Genomic DNA, 18821 nt, shown 5'->3' with positions numbered 1-18821 from the left:
AACATCAGGGGGCCAGAGCCATCATAATGAACCACAGAAGCGAAGGCCAGGTGATTTCTATGCTCACTGGGACCTCAGGCTAGGTAGAGTCATGGCCCATTTTCCTATTTTGCATTCCTACTGGGGAATACATGGGGCCAACACAACATTTTGAAAATTTTGCTATGTGTCTTTTGTCAATGCACTCTCAGCACAGCTTGTTCTCCAAGAAAGCTGTACCAGAGTTCTGTTCCTTGAGTGCATGTGCTCCCTGGGCATCTGTTAGTAGTCCCAGGCCTCTAGAACTGGGAACTGTAGTCCCAGGGTATATGACAGGAACAGGCATGTGATCTATAGAATACAAGGCTTCCTGTCTCTCCGCATCATAGGTGATGGAACTAAGAGTTCGGTGCTGCCACATCCCCTGGCTTGAAGTGGTTTCCATTATATACAGGGTTTACAGTTTGGTTCAATGGCTCTCAGCACCCCCACTATAAAAACTGTCCCAGCACCCCTGCTCCAGATACGTCTACACTGCAGCTGGGAGCATGCTTCCCAGCTCAGGTAGACAGATGAGCTAGCTCACTAAAAATAGCAGTGTAGCAGGGCAGTTTGAGCTAGCTGCCAGGGTATGTACGCAGAGGGTCCAGGTAATTTTGTACTCAGGCAGCTAATCCAATCTGCCATCCGTGCTACCCCTGACTACACGGTTATTTTTAGTGCACTAGCTTGAGCACAGCTAGTGTTTGTCTGTTCACCCAAGCTGGGAAGCATGCTCCCAGCTCCAGTGTAGAGGTACCCTCAGGCAGGAACAGCAGAGAGGAAAGTTCCAGGGTTGGGCAATGACCTGAGAAGGGGCTTACCACATGGACCAGGTGGATAGCCTGGGAGAGAGACCTGGGCCTGTGGAAGTATAGGGCTCTCCATAGCAGTGAGGCAAAGAGGCTGATGGATTAGAAAACCAAGAGGGGGCTGAGCTGCAGATCATCCTGCACCAGGGAATGAGACTATGAGCCAAGCAGAGGGCCGATTGCTTATTGAGCCTGGAGGAGGCTGTGAGACCTGGCTCCAAGGGAAGAGAGAGGGAACTGTTTATGTTTAATGGGTTGCACAAGCTCCTAGGCCAAGGGGGCAGAAAGGACTATGCCCAGTTTGTGAACCCTGCTGCCCAGGGGAGGAACTACTTTTTCTAATGGCATTGTGTCTATGAACCAGGTCCCAAGGGTGGGAATGTTACTTGAACCACATGGCGCGTAGGAGGGGCATTTTCTGTGAGCCTAGAGAGGAAAAATTAGGCCTGGATTCCTATTCCACAAGCCAAGAGATGGAGGCTAGGAAATTGATTGACACATGGTTGTCAGTTCCTTTCCCCGACCACGTGTGACATTTAAGCCTTCCCATAGCCTTTCGTTATGCCCATTTTCCTTGCAGTCAGCAGGAAGGGAGAGTCCATGCAGACTTTATAGGGAAAGGAGGTAAAGTGTGGATGCCTGCTGAGGAAAGGCACGGCATTTAATCACTCTTAATCATTCAAATCTGGATCCAAATTTCAAATACTCCAAAGTTTAATCTTGGGTTTTGGTTCAGCTGATTGCCGAACCAGAGGCTACTTGCCAAATTTGGATTTGGGTCCAGGTTAAATTTGAAATACTCCCAAGCTCTAAGGTGTTGGACCGTGGTTGCTGACCATCTCTAGTGCTGGGGGAACATCTCCAGCCAAGAAGAGGAGGCTCCTGCCACGGTGAGCAATATTTCTTCTTTTTCAGACTTTCTCAGCACACAAGATATTTATCCAGGAAGAAAAATAAGACGTGGCTGGAAGTTCTTTTTCCTACCTAGGTGACCAGGGCTGAAATAACCAACGGGCTAATGAAGCCTACGTTTAGTATATGGCCTGGCATAGGCCCCAGCCAGTCCGCAGTAACATTAGCAGATGCTGACTGCACCACAAACAGAGCTGATTTTTAAAGGTCTATCTCAGTATGGGAGCCAGCCAGCACACCGAGACTGCCCCTCCCAGCTGTGCTCTTTGACAAAGTCAACACCTCTTTCCTACCTTGCCTCCTGGCACTTCTGCTTAATGTGTCAGTGCTCTGCATGAATACTTGGATCATTTAATGCAAGGCATGGTAATGGAGAGCAAGAATGCAAGGAGAGAGACAACAAAATATGGAGTTAGCCTATTGGCCCATCCAGCAGCAATGGAAAGGATAAGGGATCCCCTGTGATCAAGGGCAGAAGAGACTGCAAAAGATTTTTTTGGAGGTTGGTGGGAGGCTCAAAAGAGTCTAGACCCTCCTAGATACACAAGAAAACGAGATTGGGGCAATAGGAAAGATAGGGGGCAAAAAGGGAGAAGCCAAGATAGATGGGAGAAGGAGGGGGAATAGAAAGCCAGAGAGAAACCCCATGTGGGGATGAATGGAGAAAGCAAGTTATATATAGGTGGACATAGTGTGAGAAGGGGTAAAGCCAGAAAGGGGCAGAGAAGAATAGGAAAGAAATAAAAAGAGATGGCAAGAAAGATGTGAGGGTGAAGGGCGAGAGAGAGATGGGGGATTGAGGAAGAAAAGGTCTGCCTGGTAATGTAAACCCAACTCCAATAATCAGATGGATCTTCAACTGCTGTACATTGGCAAAGCTCCTGTGCAGTCAATGCAGCTAGGCTCATTCATGGCAACTGAAGATCTGATCCAATGAGCTCATGCCTATTTCTAAATGTTGTCGTCCTACACACATGCCCTTGGATGGTCATGCACAACTCCTTCTGAAGTCAATTGCCATTAAGCAGCCATATCCAAGGGCAGGACCTGAACACTTTCCAATGTGATGGATCTTATCTAGCTAGGTTCCACATCCCTGCCAGGATTTATTAAAATGGGCAACATTCAGCAGACACATTGGCTAGTGTTAGTGGAGATGGCTCCGACATGGAGCTGAAGAAGATAAAATCCAGGCAGGCAGTGGGGCAAACTTACCTGGTACCTTCGTATGAGAGCTTCATTCTTTTTCCGCAAAGCCAGGATTTTCTTATCCAGTTCAACATCTTTCTGCTCTTTCTTCTGCAGCACGGCATCATCCACCATGGCAGCCTGATGATACAAGGACAGTTTTTTCTGACTCTACCTACAGCCCACAATGCCCCTTCACTCTGTTTGTATCAACAAGGGGTAGAGAGTCACACTGGGCAGAAAAAAGGAATGGTCCTGTACCAAGCTCTGCCCACAACCAAGCTCTGTCTACTTGAAACACCAAAACGAGAGGCTACTCACAGTAGGCTGAATTCATCATAACAGAGTTGTCCCTCTCTTTTCTTATATGCTTTGATCAGCAATGAAGTAGTTAATTATGTTGACATTTAAATCATCGTTGTTAGGTTTCCACGCTAACACCCTATTCAGTTGAATGGGGTAGTTCACAACTCTTTGAATTATTATGTCAGTCTCTCTCAGGCACGCTCCCCATTCTGTTTGCATTTTGATGGGTATCAGGGCTTACAGATGTACGTTTTAAAAATTCTGGAGTACCAGATAGCAACCTCTGGAACAAAGTGCTGACTCAGTGAGCCAGCAACAGCTAGTCCAATTTGACTGTTACGGGTACCCATCAGTACAGCATACTGGCACATTTTTCTAGACTCTGCTCTAGTCTGTGTTTGAGTGAAGCAACCAGATGAAATTGCTAAGATTTCTGAAGTGCTACATCAGTTTGCTTTTTTAAAAGGTGTTTTTATAATGCTTATCAGTCACCAGAGTATCTGAATGCTTCAGAGATCACGGCAAATTCACTGTTCTGCTCTGTTCACACACACAACCAAGTAACAAGGGCTGGGGGACAAAGGGGAAGGAAGTGAATACTGGGTTTGTGGGCATAGCAAGTTGACTGTGTTGGATTTGTGGGCACTGCAAGCTTGAGTGTACAGTGCCACCATTTTACTGCTTTGGCATCAACCTGCTTTTTAAGGCTGGACTCTATTCCCTTTGATCATATTCTGTAGATCTGCCTTGTAAGTCATCAGATATTTTATCTGCATTCTGTTATGTGTAACAGTAATAAATAACCGATAGAATAAGAAAAGTCTTAAGGGAGTTAGAAATGCATTTAATGAAACTATCACCAACCTCTCATTAAGCAGGTGTTAGCTTAGGGCAACATTTCACAGCTACTGTTCTATAATAAAAAAAAAGCCAGGTTGTAGCAAGACCAACCCTCACCATTCCTTATGCCTTGAGCTGATGAAGGTTTCACATTTAACATATTCACTGTAGAGAAGGTGTAGAACTAAACTCCTACTTCCTGTGGTCACAACTTCTCCGTTCCCTACCCCATGACATAGAAAGGGTCCTGGGAACTACAGACCACAATGTGGTTGGTTTTCCCAGCCTGTAAGATGCAAATCACTGCGTTGGCTCACTATTAGCCCTCAGTTTAGAGTGCCCTATAGAACGATAGTCATTATCAGGCTGAGCAGCACCTCCTGCACTAACACTAGAGCATTTTGTGTTAGTTCTGGCAATGCTGCCCCTCAGAATCACACTAGTTTAGATCAGTGTTGAAAGTGCTTTCTGTGAGTCACTTCTATGCACATCCCTTTGAGGAGACCCTTCGAAAGCTCGAGGCATGGGGCATCAGCACAAAATCTCTCGGCAGAAAAAGTAAAATGTAGGGATCCGATCTAAAGCTGGTTCGCTTTATAGCCACGGGAATATAATTATACAAGGGGCACCTATCTGACTAATGGCCACAGAAACAGTCTAAGGCTTGGGTTTGAAATACCCAGGCCCCTTGGAAACATAGATTCACCTCTCAGTTGGGTAGACTCAGCCCTGTATCCTTTGGAAGTAAATAAGATGAGTTCTCTACACTTTACTGTGTAGGAGTCTTTCAAAAAAGGTCTTCAAACCTCAGGTCCTGTCTGTTCTAAATAGACATTACCAGTCCTGTGACCGTTTTTGTAAGAGTCAGGGTTTATCTCAGTGTCCTTAGCCAAAAATGGCTCTTCTTTCACCCATCACCATTGTGCAATAGAGCGTGCCCCAGTTAGCTGCTGCTCTCCGAACCACACAGAATTTGAACATAAGGGCAGCTGGGCCCAATTCAGAAGCTGCCACAGCCGCAGGGCCCTGCAGTAGCATCTTGTAGATGCTAGATTCTGCCCTGATATACACTGTCCAACTCCACTGATTTCAAGGTTTGGACAGAATGTTACACAATCAAAGGAGGTGCCATAGGGAGTCAGGACCTGCTGGAGCAGGTTACAAAGAGGGATAGAACCAGATGATTGTTGGTACATTGTGGGAAAGGCACTACGGGCCACACTGGGAGTCAGGAAAGGAGAAACAGTGGAAGGAGGCAGAGGGGAGGAGAGAGTTGTAACATACTGAAGTGATCTCAGACAGAAAAAGGATTTGGACTCAGATCTGGGAATAGAAAACACTCAGGTTGGTAGTTAAATCTCTTGTGATATCCATGGCTGTGTGTGAGCAACTATTGAGAGCATATTGGCTGCTATGTGTCCTACCTACACAGTCACCGACTGCCAGTTTCTAACTGACATTGATGTGTAAAGTGCTTTGAGAGACTGGTAGTATGCAAGGCCCTATATAAATATAACATGACATACTCCTCTAAGTGGTCTCAGATTTCTATAGCACCTTGCTTCCCAAAGCATTTTTATAAACGGCTACATGAGCAGTAAACAGGAATCTCCTCGCTGGGTCTTTAGCTACCCAGACAAAAGCTGGAGGCTGTGGGCAGCTGTAACGAGACAATACAAATACAATGGGAGGGTCCAAGTCCTCGCTCCACAACTTGTGACATAGCAGATGCAGTCTCCAACACCTTATAAAATTTTAGACAAAGATTTAGTCCCAAACAAGCAAACAAAAAAAGACAAAACCAGAGGCCCCTACAGCATTTACTGAAAATTCTAAAATAACTTGTCAGTAGCCAATTCTAGGCTAGTAAAATACGAACAAATATGCAGCAAAATCCTGGGGTCAAAAATCCCCCATATCATTCTCATCACGCACATACACACAGACATTAACACTTTTTTGTTAAATGTCAGCACTAGTTGATTTCAAGTGAGGCCAGGTTATCCTTTTGTCTATATACATACTGCAGGAACGTTAGACTCTCGCACCCACCTCCTGATCACTGTCACGCCTGTCAAAGCGCCATACAGAAAGGCACCAGACACACAAATATGTGATTTTTATATAATAATTTGTCACCCAACCGGCTGTTGAACAATGTAAGCATTTCACACTGATTGTGTCTCCCTTAGTTTTTGTCCTTTCTCTATTTGACTTTCTTTCCTTCTAGGTATCGCTTCTCTTTTCTGTTTTTCCTAAGAACAGGCTCCCCCAACCCAATGTTTCTAAACTTTTCCTTTACCAGTTTTCCTTGCCCCTGCTTATACCTTTCAATCTCGCTCATTCTCAACCGCACCTCCTCCCAGCTCTTTCCTCATGCCTTTCAGCTTAGATTTCCTCTCGTCCCTGGCTCCCCTCTTCCATTCACCCCAAACTCCGTCTGTTCTCCATGTTCTGTCTTCCTGCTCGCACCCCACTAGAGCTAGAAACTTACTTTTTAAATGAAAGCTGAGATTCTCCTGTAGTCTCTTGATTCCTACTGGTGGGGCTTTAAGAAGAACATCAAATATCACAAGACTCACGATAAAATCATGATGGTGATAGTCTATGATCTGCTGCACACCCATCTTCTGCCCTCCCTTCTGCCCATAATGTATTTTGCACTTTGCCTCAGGCCCATCAGTCTATCTTTCCCAAGGGCAGTCCATCCTCTGCCAACCAGCAACCCCCAATCCACATGTTGGCCCCTCACCTTATCAATCCATCTGCCGTCCCTAATCATTTAATTCACTGCTCACCCCAGGTCCCTTAATCAAATCGGTCTCCCCCCAACCACTGTCATTCTCCCCTCAGACTCTCTAATCAATTATCCGCCTCCAGACCATCCCTTGCCACATCAAGCCCATCAGTCCACCCTCTGCACCTCAGCTCAGTCCATCCCAGGCAACAAGATCCTGACAGCTGAGCCCACCATCCAGCACACACACACCCCAAGCCACACACAAGTCTATTGACTGTGCTGTCATCCCTCAGCCAAGCTCATCCCATTCCCTCTCCAATTTACTCAGAGAGCTCATTTCTCTCTGCCCCACAGGTGGGTATTGGACTCAACCAGTGCCTCCTTCCTCCTGATAACTGGGCTGTTAGCTGTATGTCGGGAGAGGCCCAGGCAGAGTCAATGGAGAATCTATTCTGCTCCCCTGTGTTTCATTTGAAAAATCTGAAGCTGAATGCAGGTTAAGTTGAACAAGTGGAACTTTATTAAATCCTGAGCAGTGCTCTGTCCATATGGCTGCATTGCTTCCAGCCAAACTCCAGGTGATCTCTGTTTCCACTGGTGTCCCATCAATAACAGTCCCTTCAGGAACATGGACCCTCTGACTCCAGTTCCACTGATCATGATACATCTTCCCTGTTTTACAAACATTTTAATATAAAATTTAAAAGCAAATAATTGACACCCAGAACCCCACCCTGTATTGCTTTGGCCAGCGATTTCTAGTACATAGTTGAGTTGGAGTCTTGTCTTTACCACAGACTCAGCTGGTTACGTAGTCTGAGATAGTTTGGTCTCCTCAACAGATAACCACACCAGGAGTGACTTACCTCTGTCCCTGTCACCTGTCTCAGACTCTACCAAACTATCTTTCTGCAGAGTTTCCTCCTTCCCCATGGTGTTGGCCTCCGGATGGTACCCTATTTCTCCATTCTACAATGATCTCTGTATCTCTGTGGGCTCCCTCTGGGTGTTGTGTCTGCTGGCTCGTAAGTGTCTCCTGTTCCTTTGGATCACTTGTCCTTCTTGCATAGTCACCATGTATAACCTGGCTGCCAATGCATCCCTCACGACATCTTTAGTCCATTCCTTCTGGTGTCTCCGTAATGGCTGGATCCTTACAGGAGTGTCTGTCTCCAAGGCTGGTAGGTCCTTGGCTAATGTGCCACACTGCCTGCTTTCTCTGATTGTTGGCCATCTCCTCTCAGCAGTGTCTCCAGCCTTCTGTCTGCAACAGGTCTCCTCTCACTGGTAGCAGGGTTTTGGTCCTTTATCCCATCAGTGTCTGTTCTGGACTGTTTTGGCATCCCGTGATGGGGTATTCCTGTGTGCCAAAAATGCTAACAAGGGGACTGACCTGAAGAAGCAGCTTTGTGTAACAGTCTCTTAGCTGTTTTCAGAGCTGATTCCACCCTACCATTACTCTGTGGGTATGCTGGGGAGGAGCTGTGGTAGTCACACTCCCATTTGCGTGCAAATTCCTTGAATTCTTCCAAGGCAAATTGAGGTTCATTGTCAGTGAATATAGTGTCTGGAAGGCCATATCTCACAAAGTGGGCCTTCGGTTTGTCAATCACTAACTTGCTTCTTGCAACAGAAAGGGCACTGACCTCCCACAAATTTGAATAGTAGTCCGCTGTAATGAGTACAGCTTTTCCTTGAGGGTAATTCCACTCCCATCTTTTCCCAGGTTGGGTGGGCAGCTCACACAGTAATGGCCTTTTTCTGCTAGTGATTATTACATGACCAGCAGGTGTCATACTCCTCTAGCAAGGAGCAGAATTGTATATTCATTTCCAGTCAGTAAATACACTCTCAAGCCCATGTAAGGGAGCTGTCAATCACCAAGTGTGAAGCATGTATTTTTTTGCATGACATCCTTATGTAATGAGGTGGGACAACAGGTCTCTGTCCTTGAAATATGATTCTATCCTACAAACTCAACTCATCTTTAATTTGAAAATATGCTTCTGCTCCTATTGGTAGTTGGCTTTTGTCTTCTGGTCATCCTACTTTCTCCTGACTGCCGGTTGCTGGATTTTCTTTTATGTTGCCTCTTTATTTCCATCAGCTTCACTGTTGAAACTGGGAGATAGTGCGGGATGTTTATGGATTCAATGTCCTGCTCCCTTTCCCCCAAATTGTATCTATGGCTTGCTCAGGATGTCGGCTAACACCAGTAATCGTCTTGGACAATATTGGATCTTCACCTGATAGTCCTGGAGGTGCAGCAACATGTATTGCAATCTCTTCTGGAGTACTAAGAAGAGGCTTTGCTATAGAATTATAGAAGTGCAAGGCTGGAAGAGACCTCAAGAGTTGAGACCTCAGTCCGCTGTTCTGAATCAGGACCAAAATACACCTAGATCATCCCTGACAGGTGTTTGTTTCTAGGGGTTTGTAGTCTGATTGCACTATTACTGGGTGGTAATTACTGGGACAGAAACTTATCATTCCGATGAAGCACTGTCCACATACCCTGGAGCTAGCATGTCTCTGACTGCCTTGATCTTGTTGGGATCTGCTTTCAGTCCCATTGCTGTGAGCAGATGTCCAAGGTATGTCACCTCACGCTGTTTGAGTCACGTGTTTTCAGGATTGAGTTGTATGTTCTTGTCCCTCTATTGATGTAGAAAAGCTTGTAGTTTTCTGTCAGGATCTTGTTCAGCTTCTGCATCCTTGCTCACTTCACCATAATGAGGATATTATCTGCAATTATTTTCACTGCAGGCAGTCCTTCCAGTGCTTGGGGGAGTCTTCACTGGAACATGCCCGGGACTGGGTTTTCGCGCCCATCATCACGTGCAGCCATCTGTAGCAACCAAATGGTGTTGTGAAGGCTGTCAGCACATTGGACTCTTTGGCCAGGGATATGTACCAAAACCCGTTCCTCACATCACAGACCCTGATTCTGTGACAAAGATTCTGGATTTGGAAAGTTCTGACAAGATGTCATCAACTGTGGGCAGTGGCATCTTTTCAGTGCCTTGTTGAGTGGCTTTGGGTCTATGGAGACGTTTGATTTACCTGGTGGCTTCTTTGCCACACCATGTTGCTTACCCAGGCTATACTGTCCTCTGCAGGTGCTGTGATACCCCTGTTCTACAGACTTTTGAACTCCTTGCACACTGGATTACATAGTGTCACTGGAACTTTCCTTTGTCGTAAGCACACAGGTTCCACTGTGGGGTCTGCTTCCAGTCACAGCTTTCCTTTGAGACATCTTTTGCCTTTGAAAACATTCCCATATGCATTGAAACTGTCTCCATTGTCCATGGGACTCCTCCATTTACTTCTTGCACTGCAGCTATTAAATTCTGCTGCTGCGTCCATGGCTGTATTCCCCAAGAGGAGTTTGTGGCACTCATAGGCGCCAACTTTCCCTGGCGCCGGTGGGTGCTCGCGCCCGCCCCCACCCCTGACTCCGCCCCAACTCCACCCTTTCCCTGCCCCTGCCCTGTCCCGCCCCCATTCCAACCCCTTCCCCAAAGTCCCCACCCCAATTCCGCCCCCTCCCTGCCCCTATTGGACCCCTTCCCCAAATCCCCGCCCCAGCCCCGCCTCCTCCCCTGAGTGTGCCGTGTTCTCCCTCTTCCCCCCCCACCTCGCAGCGCGAAACAGCTGTTTTGCGGTGCAAGCGCTGGGAGCTAGGGGGGAAAAGCGGGCATGCGGCGCGCTCAGGGGAGGAGGTGGAGGTGGAGGTGAGCTGGGGCGGGGGGGCAGGGCGGGGAGCTGCCAGTGGGTGCAGAGCACCCACCAATTTTTCCCTGCGGGTGCTCCAGCCCCGGAGCACCCACGGAGTCAGTGCCTATGGTGGCACTTACCATCCACAAACTTCAGTTGGTATCATCTGTTACTTTTCAGGTTAGTTACTGTGAGGTCTCTATGACACTTTGGCAGCTCACCCAGACCAGTAAGGGGTTGTGTCACTACTTGCCTTGTAACCTTCGGAGCCTTTAGGCTATGCTCAGAGCCCTGACACCAGCAGCCTGCCCACAGCACAGAGGTCTCTCCCTCAACTTCCACCAGCCCAGTTATTCCTTGCAGGGGGACCCCAAGAACACTTCCGATCCCGAGTCTCCCCATAACCATCTCTCCTGCAGTGTCCAGTTCCTCTTACTGGACACTCACGGAGGTAATACCAAGTTCACTGGCTTCAGAGAGCGAGTACTCACAACAGCTTGTTAGCTCAGCTGGGGTGATACACTCTACCTTAATACACAACACTGAGATAGTTTGCAATAAACCTATGAATAAGTTTATTAGCAAAGAAAATAGATTTAAGTGCTTTCAAGCAAGAGTGGAAGAGATATGAAAGGGTTACAAACAAACAAAACAGAAATAACCCACTCACTAGTGTCTACAACTTAATTCCAGCAAGATATAGCTTTGCCTAACCTAGTTTCCTACTCACACCAAGTTCTCCAGCCTGTTTTAGCAGGAGGACCTATCTTTCGTAGATACAAAGTGCTGGCTTCTTTGTTCTCTCAGGCAATGGATCCCCAAATTTTTCCAGCGTTTTCCATACATCCCCAAAATTTATTTTTGCCTTCAAAGTCAGAAAGCCCTCCTGGGGGCTCAGCTTTCTGTGTTCACCATGGAGCCCACGCCATGTTAATTTTGCAGTCTTCTGTGATTTACAAAGCAAATGATCTTCCTGCAATATCTGATGCAAATGAATAGCCCACAGTCCCTGCCTCTGGTTAAACCTGGCTTGATTTGGAACTGAGCCAAAGAGGTGTTTGGCTTCCTCCTTTGTCTGGAAAAAAAACCTGTTTTTTCTCCTTTGTCACTCCAAAACATAATATCAGAGAGAATCCATAATTTCACATACAGTGTTGTTACATACATTTCATAGTGATATTAATGACCAGCATGTTATTAGTTTTCAAATGATATATTACATGACACCTCTTATGTGGATATCATGACAACAATGTGTGAGGTGTATTGAGCTAGTCAGACTGGCTGAGATTTATTGTTACATACCAGGGAGCTCCTTGCCATCTGGCAGTGTGGTTCTCTTAGGGTCACAGTCACATTTTCCTATGGGCTTCATTATGATCTCATTGTACATTATTAGATTCTGCTTGGTCTTTGTAATGGGTGTGTTCGGGTCCAATTCACCCCGAGGAATCACATTGCAGGAGGCCCTGCTATCCAGCTGAACTCACACAGGGCGTTTCCCTGTTAACATTGTTGCTTGCACTGAGGTTGGTGTTGTCCCTTGTTGATTTCCTTCCTAAAAGCCTGAACCTGATACACTCTCGGACTCAAGGACAGAGTCAAGATGTCAACACTGTCTGAGGCATCATCCCCCTCATGGGCAGTGGGTGAACCGCGGGCTGGGGGAGGCTAGCCCCTGGCCGCCCCGCCCCTCCTTCCCAGGGCCCCACCCCTCCGTCCCCCTTTCTCCCGCTGGAGCCCAGAGGGTGGGCGGGCAGTGCGGCCCCCAGCCCGAGCCCCGGAACGGTGGCAGGCAGGCAGCTGAGTGTGGCCCACACCCCCAGCCAGGAGCGCCGAGTGGGCGGGCAGCATGAGCACTGGCTCCAGCTGCCCAGAGTCCCTAGCTGCAGGCCGGCCCCCACTAGCCCCAGCCCAGCGCAAGGACACTAGAGCCTTCCCAAAAGTGTGTGGGGGCCACCGCCTGAGGGGGAGATGAAGGCAGCTCCCTGCCTGTGTCCCAGGCCCCCCACCCAGGGCAGGTGGAGGGACCCAGTCTCCCCACAGCTTCCCGCGCAGCTCTCCCCAACTCGGCTGCAGCCAGAGGTGGGCCTCGGAGCCACAGCCCAGATATGGTAAACCCTAGCAAAAAGTGGACGGGCCAGACCCGTCCGCTTTCAAAAAGTGGGAGGGCTATGGCCCCCTGTCTCCCCCAGTTCCAGCACCACTGGCCTGGGGCCCCGGCCAAGAATTGAGCAGAGCACGGCAGGAAGCAGGGGAGAACCTGGGGGGGGGGGGAGGAGTATGGGTGTGGCCACGCAGGCAGTTTGGGTAGACTGAGCCTTCACCTGCCTTTGATATCCGCCGCCCATGATCCTTCTCTTGGACAAGTCTGACTGAATCTTTCTGGGACCTTCCTCTGCTTGTGCGCACACGGCTAAAATGGTTCAACTTGCCACTTTCCTTGTAGTGCTGTCATTGTGCGGGGCACATGTCCTTTACCTTCTCTGCTGTCTCACAGTAAATTCATCTCACTATGGGTACGGACCACTGGCCACCTGCTCTCCTCTGCTGATGTCTCCCTCCATTTACTTCTGGAGGTGTTTGTGCCTCCTAGGGCTTTCATCCTTTCTCTTGATGTTTCCGCTGCAGCCCATGTCTATGCATTTGTCTAAAGTGAGATTGCCTTCCTGAAGCAGCCACTCCCACAGGCGGTGATCCCAAGTGCCATAGACTATCCTATTTTGAATTAGGAAGTCTGTCAAGTCCCCAGAATTTCATGTAGCAGCCAATGTGTGTAAGTCAGTGACATAAGGGGTCTTTCCCCTCCCCTTTGGACTGGTCTCTAGTGAAAAGCCTGTGTCACTCCACAGTTTCATTCTGCTTTGGGGAGCAATACGTCTTCAGGGCTCCTAGGACTGTACTACTGTGAGGCTTGAGGCAGAGGTGAGTTTCAGAGTGCTGCAGACTTCTCTGCCTTCTTCCCCAGTGAGGTCAAATAACAGTTTTACTTTCCTGCTGTGTCATCCTGTATGGCCAGGCCTGTGAACAGCTCGAACTCCTCCTTCCACCAGGTCCATCCTTGGGCTAGGTTTGTGTCATGGGCCCTGGTGTCGACAAGGAGAAGGTGGAGGTGGAGGAGGAGGAGGAGGATGGGGGACATGCAACAGGGGGGTCAAGCTATGCTGCGAGCCAGAAGCTGTTTGAGACTCCACCGCAGTCAGTCCTGGCAGTCGAACATGAGCGAGCCCGATGCAGGGGAAGTAACCTTGGGTAAGTGTGTAAATTTATTTCCAGTTACAATGATGTACTGATGGCACCCCTAACTTAACAGGGCACATCTAGTGACTTTTCATTAGCTTACTCATACTAGAAGAGGTATAAGTACAACACAGGTAGAGTTGTTATCTGCTTGTCATTCCCCTGTAGAGTTAGACTGCGGGGATGGGATGCAGAGCAGTTTGTTTATGTACACAGAGACATCCCTTGAATCCTCCTGTCTGAGCTTGATGAAACTTTCATGGAGGTACTCTGCAATCCTCTGCTGAAGGCTTCTTGGGAGGAAACCTTATTTCTCCCTCTGCGATAGGACGCTTTCCCACGCCAGTCAGTGATAACTTCGGCAGGCACCATTGCAGTAAACAGACTAGCAGTCTTTGGGCCCGGGCAGTTTCAGGACAGCAGCAGCAGCTATGCTTTTGTTAAACTCAGGAGTGAGATCTCAGCTAAAATCCCCACTGCCTGTGGAAAATGGTGCAGCATTCAGTGCCACTGCCCTATCATATTTCATGCAACCGAGCAATTCCATCCTCCGTTCTCTCACCCCCGGTGAACCATACTTATGGCTGGTGCTGTGAGTGGCACCATGCACAAGCATTCCAAAGCAGAAGTTGCAATAAGTATGTTGTGTTTAAAACTTTAGGGGAGCAAGGGAAGGACTTCTGAATCTTAACTTTCATTTTCCATTGCGACTATACTGACAATCACTCTCTGTGTTTTATCTGAAGCTGCTGCTGTTGTGGCTTTGAGGTTCCTCCTCTACATCCATGGAAATCTTGAGCCAGATAAGAAGGAGAAAGAAGAGGACTCAGACTGACATGTTCAGTAAATTCCTGCAAGCCAGTGCTGCATCAGACTGAACAGAGGGCCAGAGGGGTGAACATTGCAGACTGTGTGGAGAATGAAAGAGTGGACAGGAGAAAAGCCCAGAAGTCAGAGTGGGAGATGACTCTTCTCTGGTAGCAAACACAGATGCTGCAGACTCATGGAAAACTCCACTGCGGCACCTCCCTACATCCCTCTCAACATTCCACATGGCATTGGGGGCGACATCCGTACCCCACCACTTCACTTCGGGGGACACTGACAACCACAACTTCTCATACATTGGCCGGTAAGAGCCACAGTTGATGTATATGTAACTAAAATGGACATGAATGTTCCTTCTCCTTCTTTAAATTATGCTCCATACATTTGTTAAGGTTTTAATGTATTTGCTTTTAACTTGCACAAAATTATTTGAAATGTTTTTGTTACTCAATAAAATTAAAATAATTCATCTTTATTGGTTCCTAACATATTCTGCAGTATGGCTGGTGGTATTGAAAGCACCCATTCACCTGTGATTGTAAACTTTGTGATTGTAAACATGATCTGTGACAAACAGTGTAATAGTTATAAATGTACAGCAAGCACCACACAATTCCTAACAGGCCCCCAAACTGCAGGGCCAGGTAGAGCACAGTACACCATAACCCATTACTGTGGTTCACTGTTAAAGTGCTCTTTCAAAGCCTCCCGGAGCTGTATAACTCCACACCAAGCTCTTCTGATAGCCCTTGTATCTGGTTATTCAAGCTCAGCAGACAGCTGCTCCACCACCACCCTAGTGGCAACTTTCCCCCCTCACAGATATTATGCAGGACACATCAGGCAGCTATAACCATTGGGCTAGTTTTCTCACTGAGACCAAATCTTGTGAGTAAACAGTGCCAGCGTCCCTTCAGTCTACCATAAGCGCATTCAACTGTCATTCTGCATTTGCTGAGCTGGTAGCTGAATCTTTCCTTGGTGCTGTCAAGGTGACTGGTGTACAGCTTCATGAGCCAGGGGAGCAAGGGGTAGGCTGGGTTCTCCAGGATCACTATTAGCATTTCAACATTGCCAATGATAATCTGCCAGTCGGGCAAGAAATTCCCTGCCTGTAGCTTTCTGAACAGTCCTGTGTTCTTAAAGGTGGGAGACTCATGCACCTTCTCCAACCAGCCCTCATTGATGTCAGTGAAGTATCCCTGGTGATCCACCAATGCTTGCATAACCATAGAAAAGTAGCCCTTTCTGTTTGATGTACTGTGTAGCAAGGTGGTCTGGTGCCATAATAGGGTTGTACTCTATATCTATCGCTCCACCGCAGTTCAGGAACCGCATAGCTGCAAATCCATCCACTGTGTCCTGCACATTGCCAAGAATCACAATCCTACATAGCAGGAGATGATTAATGGCTCTGCACACTTGCATGACAATGGCCCCCACAGTGGATTTTCCAACTCCAAAATAATTTTTCCCAATGATTTGTAGCAATCTAGTGTTGCATGTTTCTACAGTGTGATCGCCACTCATTTCTCCACTGCCAGTGCAGCTTCCATTTCGATGTCCCTGAGCTGGAGTCCTGCGGTGAACTCAGCACACAGATTCAGGAATGTGGCCTTGAGCATCCTAAAGTTCTGCAGCCTCTGCTTGTCATCCCATGCCTGCATTACGATGCAATCCCATCAGCACTCTGGTGTTGGGGGCATTTGGGCGGCCGGGGCTGGAGCGGAAAGGCCAGCAGCTGTGTTGGGGGGACTCTGGGATCCAGTGGGGAAGGGGAGGGGCCTCTGGCAGAAGGGGTGGAGCTGGGGGCTAGCCTCCCCCAATGGGTGATTCACGTGCCACCCATGCTAGTTTAAGTTAGACTGTAATGTTAGAAGCATGTTTTAAGTCTTGTTTGTTTGTAACCATTTCTGTCCTAATTCCATGTACCTACCTGATGTCACTTAAGCCTATGTCCTTTCGTTAATAAACTTGTTTCACGTTTACTATAAACCAACTCAGTGCTGTGCATTGAAGTGGAGGGTGTGTAAACCCCAGTGAAGCCAACAGCCTGCTGTGTATTTTCTCTTTCCAGGACCAGCAAACTTGATCATTTCTGTGAGGGTGCAGTCAGAGGAACTGGGCACTGCAGGGGAGACAGTTTTGGGGAGCCTGAGGACTGGAGGAGCAGAGTAACCAGGCTGGTGGGAGTCAGGGTCAGGCCATTGTGCTGGGAGGAGGCTGCTGGTGTCAGGACTCTGAGCCAAAGCAGCACAGCATAGAAGCACCCAGGCTTACTGGGCAGGCAGTGACACAACCCCTTACTGGTCTGGGTGAGCCCCCTAAAGCATCATAAAAGTGAAGAGGAACACGAGGCCCATTTGAAAGTGCAGGGAGAACCTTAGGTAAGCAGAGAGAATTAAATCATTATACGTACATATAATTTGGAGAGGTATTCAGATACCAAGGAGAAGGGCACCATATAAGCACCATGATAGATCAGATCAAATAGCATATTTGGGTTGTAAGCTCTCTGGGGCAGCGACTGTCTTTTTGTTTTGTGTTTGTGCAGCACTTAGTACTACGGAGCCTAAATACTGTGATAATACAAAACAACAAGTAATAATAATTACCAAACTAAAATTTGCTCAGACTTTAATATCACTGCTCTTACAAAAAGTGCCATGAGATCGTTAGTCACTAGAGGTGGCCAGGACCACAATTTTTTTAACATCACAGTGGGGAAGGGAGCCAACTAGGTCACCTGTACCACTTCCTGGAGCACGTACGTGTTCCTTGGGGGTCTCCCATCCTAGTACTGACCGAGTTGTGCTTTGGCCCTGATCCTGCAATGAGCTCCATGCAGGCAGACCCCCTGGCCCCAAGAAGAGCCTCATTGACATTAATGGGCTCCCCTGTGGGCACAGAGATCCACTGCATAGAGCTCATTGCATGATCAGGACCTAGACTGTAAGATGCGATGGGATCAAGGAACAGGAGCGAATGTGTCCCTAGTCAGAAACCAGTGACAGAAAAGATAACTAAACTGGTTTGCTAAAATGTACCTCCCATTCTGTTTCAACATATTTTCATTTGTGTCATGATTGAACATGAATTCCACCAGTAACAGAGTCATACTTTTTCAATGATGCTGTAACAGTCCTTCATAAAGACCTACAATTTGCAAGCCAGTCCCGCAAAATTTTCCTAATGGGCCATTTTTTATTGTTTTTATTTTTGCAGGTGAGTGAAATATTCTGTCTTCATTATCATCAATCATCTAGTGGCAGATGAGCAGATTTTGCACCTAGGAAGGTACATTTTATGACAATTTTGCAAGACTGGTTTAATCTGAATTTAGGGTCGCCCTAAACAGACTCTGTTTTGAGTGTGTTGAGTTGGCAGGTTATGTATTTGCAGAGTGGTGGGCGTGTTGCCTTTTTCAGGGTGGAATCAGTGTATTGTGTTCCTTGAAATATACACCTTTAACTTTTAAATTCATGTAAATGGAGAACGTCAGAGCTGCATTCCAGGAAAGCCATTGCAAACCCAGATTTTTTTAGAAGGCAAATCAGAACTGCAAAAGACCTGTTAGGTCATCTAGTTCCTCTCCTGGTTGTGCAAGATTGTTCCCTATTGTATATTTGTCAGTGTTTTGTCCAGTTTGAAATGAATCTAGCAACGGGGCTTCCACCATTTCCCTAGGGAGATTATTCCAGTCTGATAGATGTCCCTGCTAGAGAAGTTTTGCTGCTATTCAGCCTATTTTTGGGTGATGGGGAGGGGTGCTCAGTTTCATCAAAATACTTGGGGAAGCAAAGGGAAATCCACACCCGCCCCACTCAGAAAAACATAGCAACCGAACAAAAACAACTTGTCCACAGAAACGCAGAGCAGCATTTTGAGCCCTGACATTGATTCTCTGGGGAGCACTGATTGTACGTCCAAGCATGGTCAGCGTTTTCTTACTAGCTGCTGCTCTGAGCCAGTCGATAACAAGGGTATGTGCCCATTCCTGAGCTGCTGGGAAGAATGCTGGCTGCGCTGCCACTTAGGATGAAAAGTGGCTACACTTCACCTACCCAGCATAAAGCTCTTCCGGGGAACCAAGGCACCCGTATGTCACAGTGACTGCAGCAGGGAGTTATAAATGGGTTTGGCAGAACAAGTGTGCAGTGTGCTATGAATCAGAAAGCAGAGCCTGATGCCTCAGAGACAGAGAGCGAGCACTGTAA

At 47.5% G+C, this 18821-nt stretch overlaps 1 protein-coding gene across 1 annotated transcript in view; it reads right to left on the bottom strand.

The window, feature by feature from the left end:
• Positions 1–18821, bottom strand: part of CCDC9B (coiled-coil domain containing 9B) — a 102261-nt gene that overhangs the window by 82627 nt on the left and 813 nt on the right. Inside the window, exon 2 of the mRNA XM_026651262.2 lies at positions 2958–3071. Within this exon, the coding sequence (XP_026507047.2) occupies positions 2958–3071 (114 nt within the window). The remainder of the gene's footprint in view (positions 1–2957; positions 3072–18821) is intronic.

The sequence above is a fragment of the Terrapene carolina genome, unplaced genomic scaffold, assembly GCF_002925995.2.
Source record: "Terrapene carolina triunguis isolate 2854851 unplaced genomic scaffold, T_m_triunguis-2.0 Scaffold96, whole genome shotgun sequence".
NCBI classification, from domain to species: Eukaryota; Metazoa; Chordata; order Testudines; family Emydidae; genus Terrapene; species Terrapene triunguis.
The sequence above is the reverse complement of the archived record's forward strand: the minus strand, read 5'-3'. Positions and strand labels throughout refer to the sequence as shown.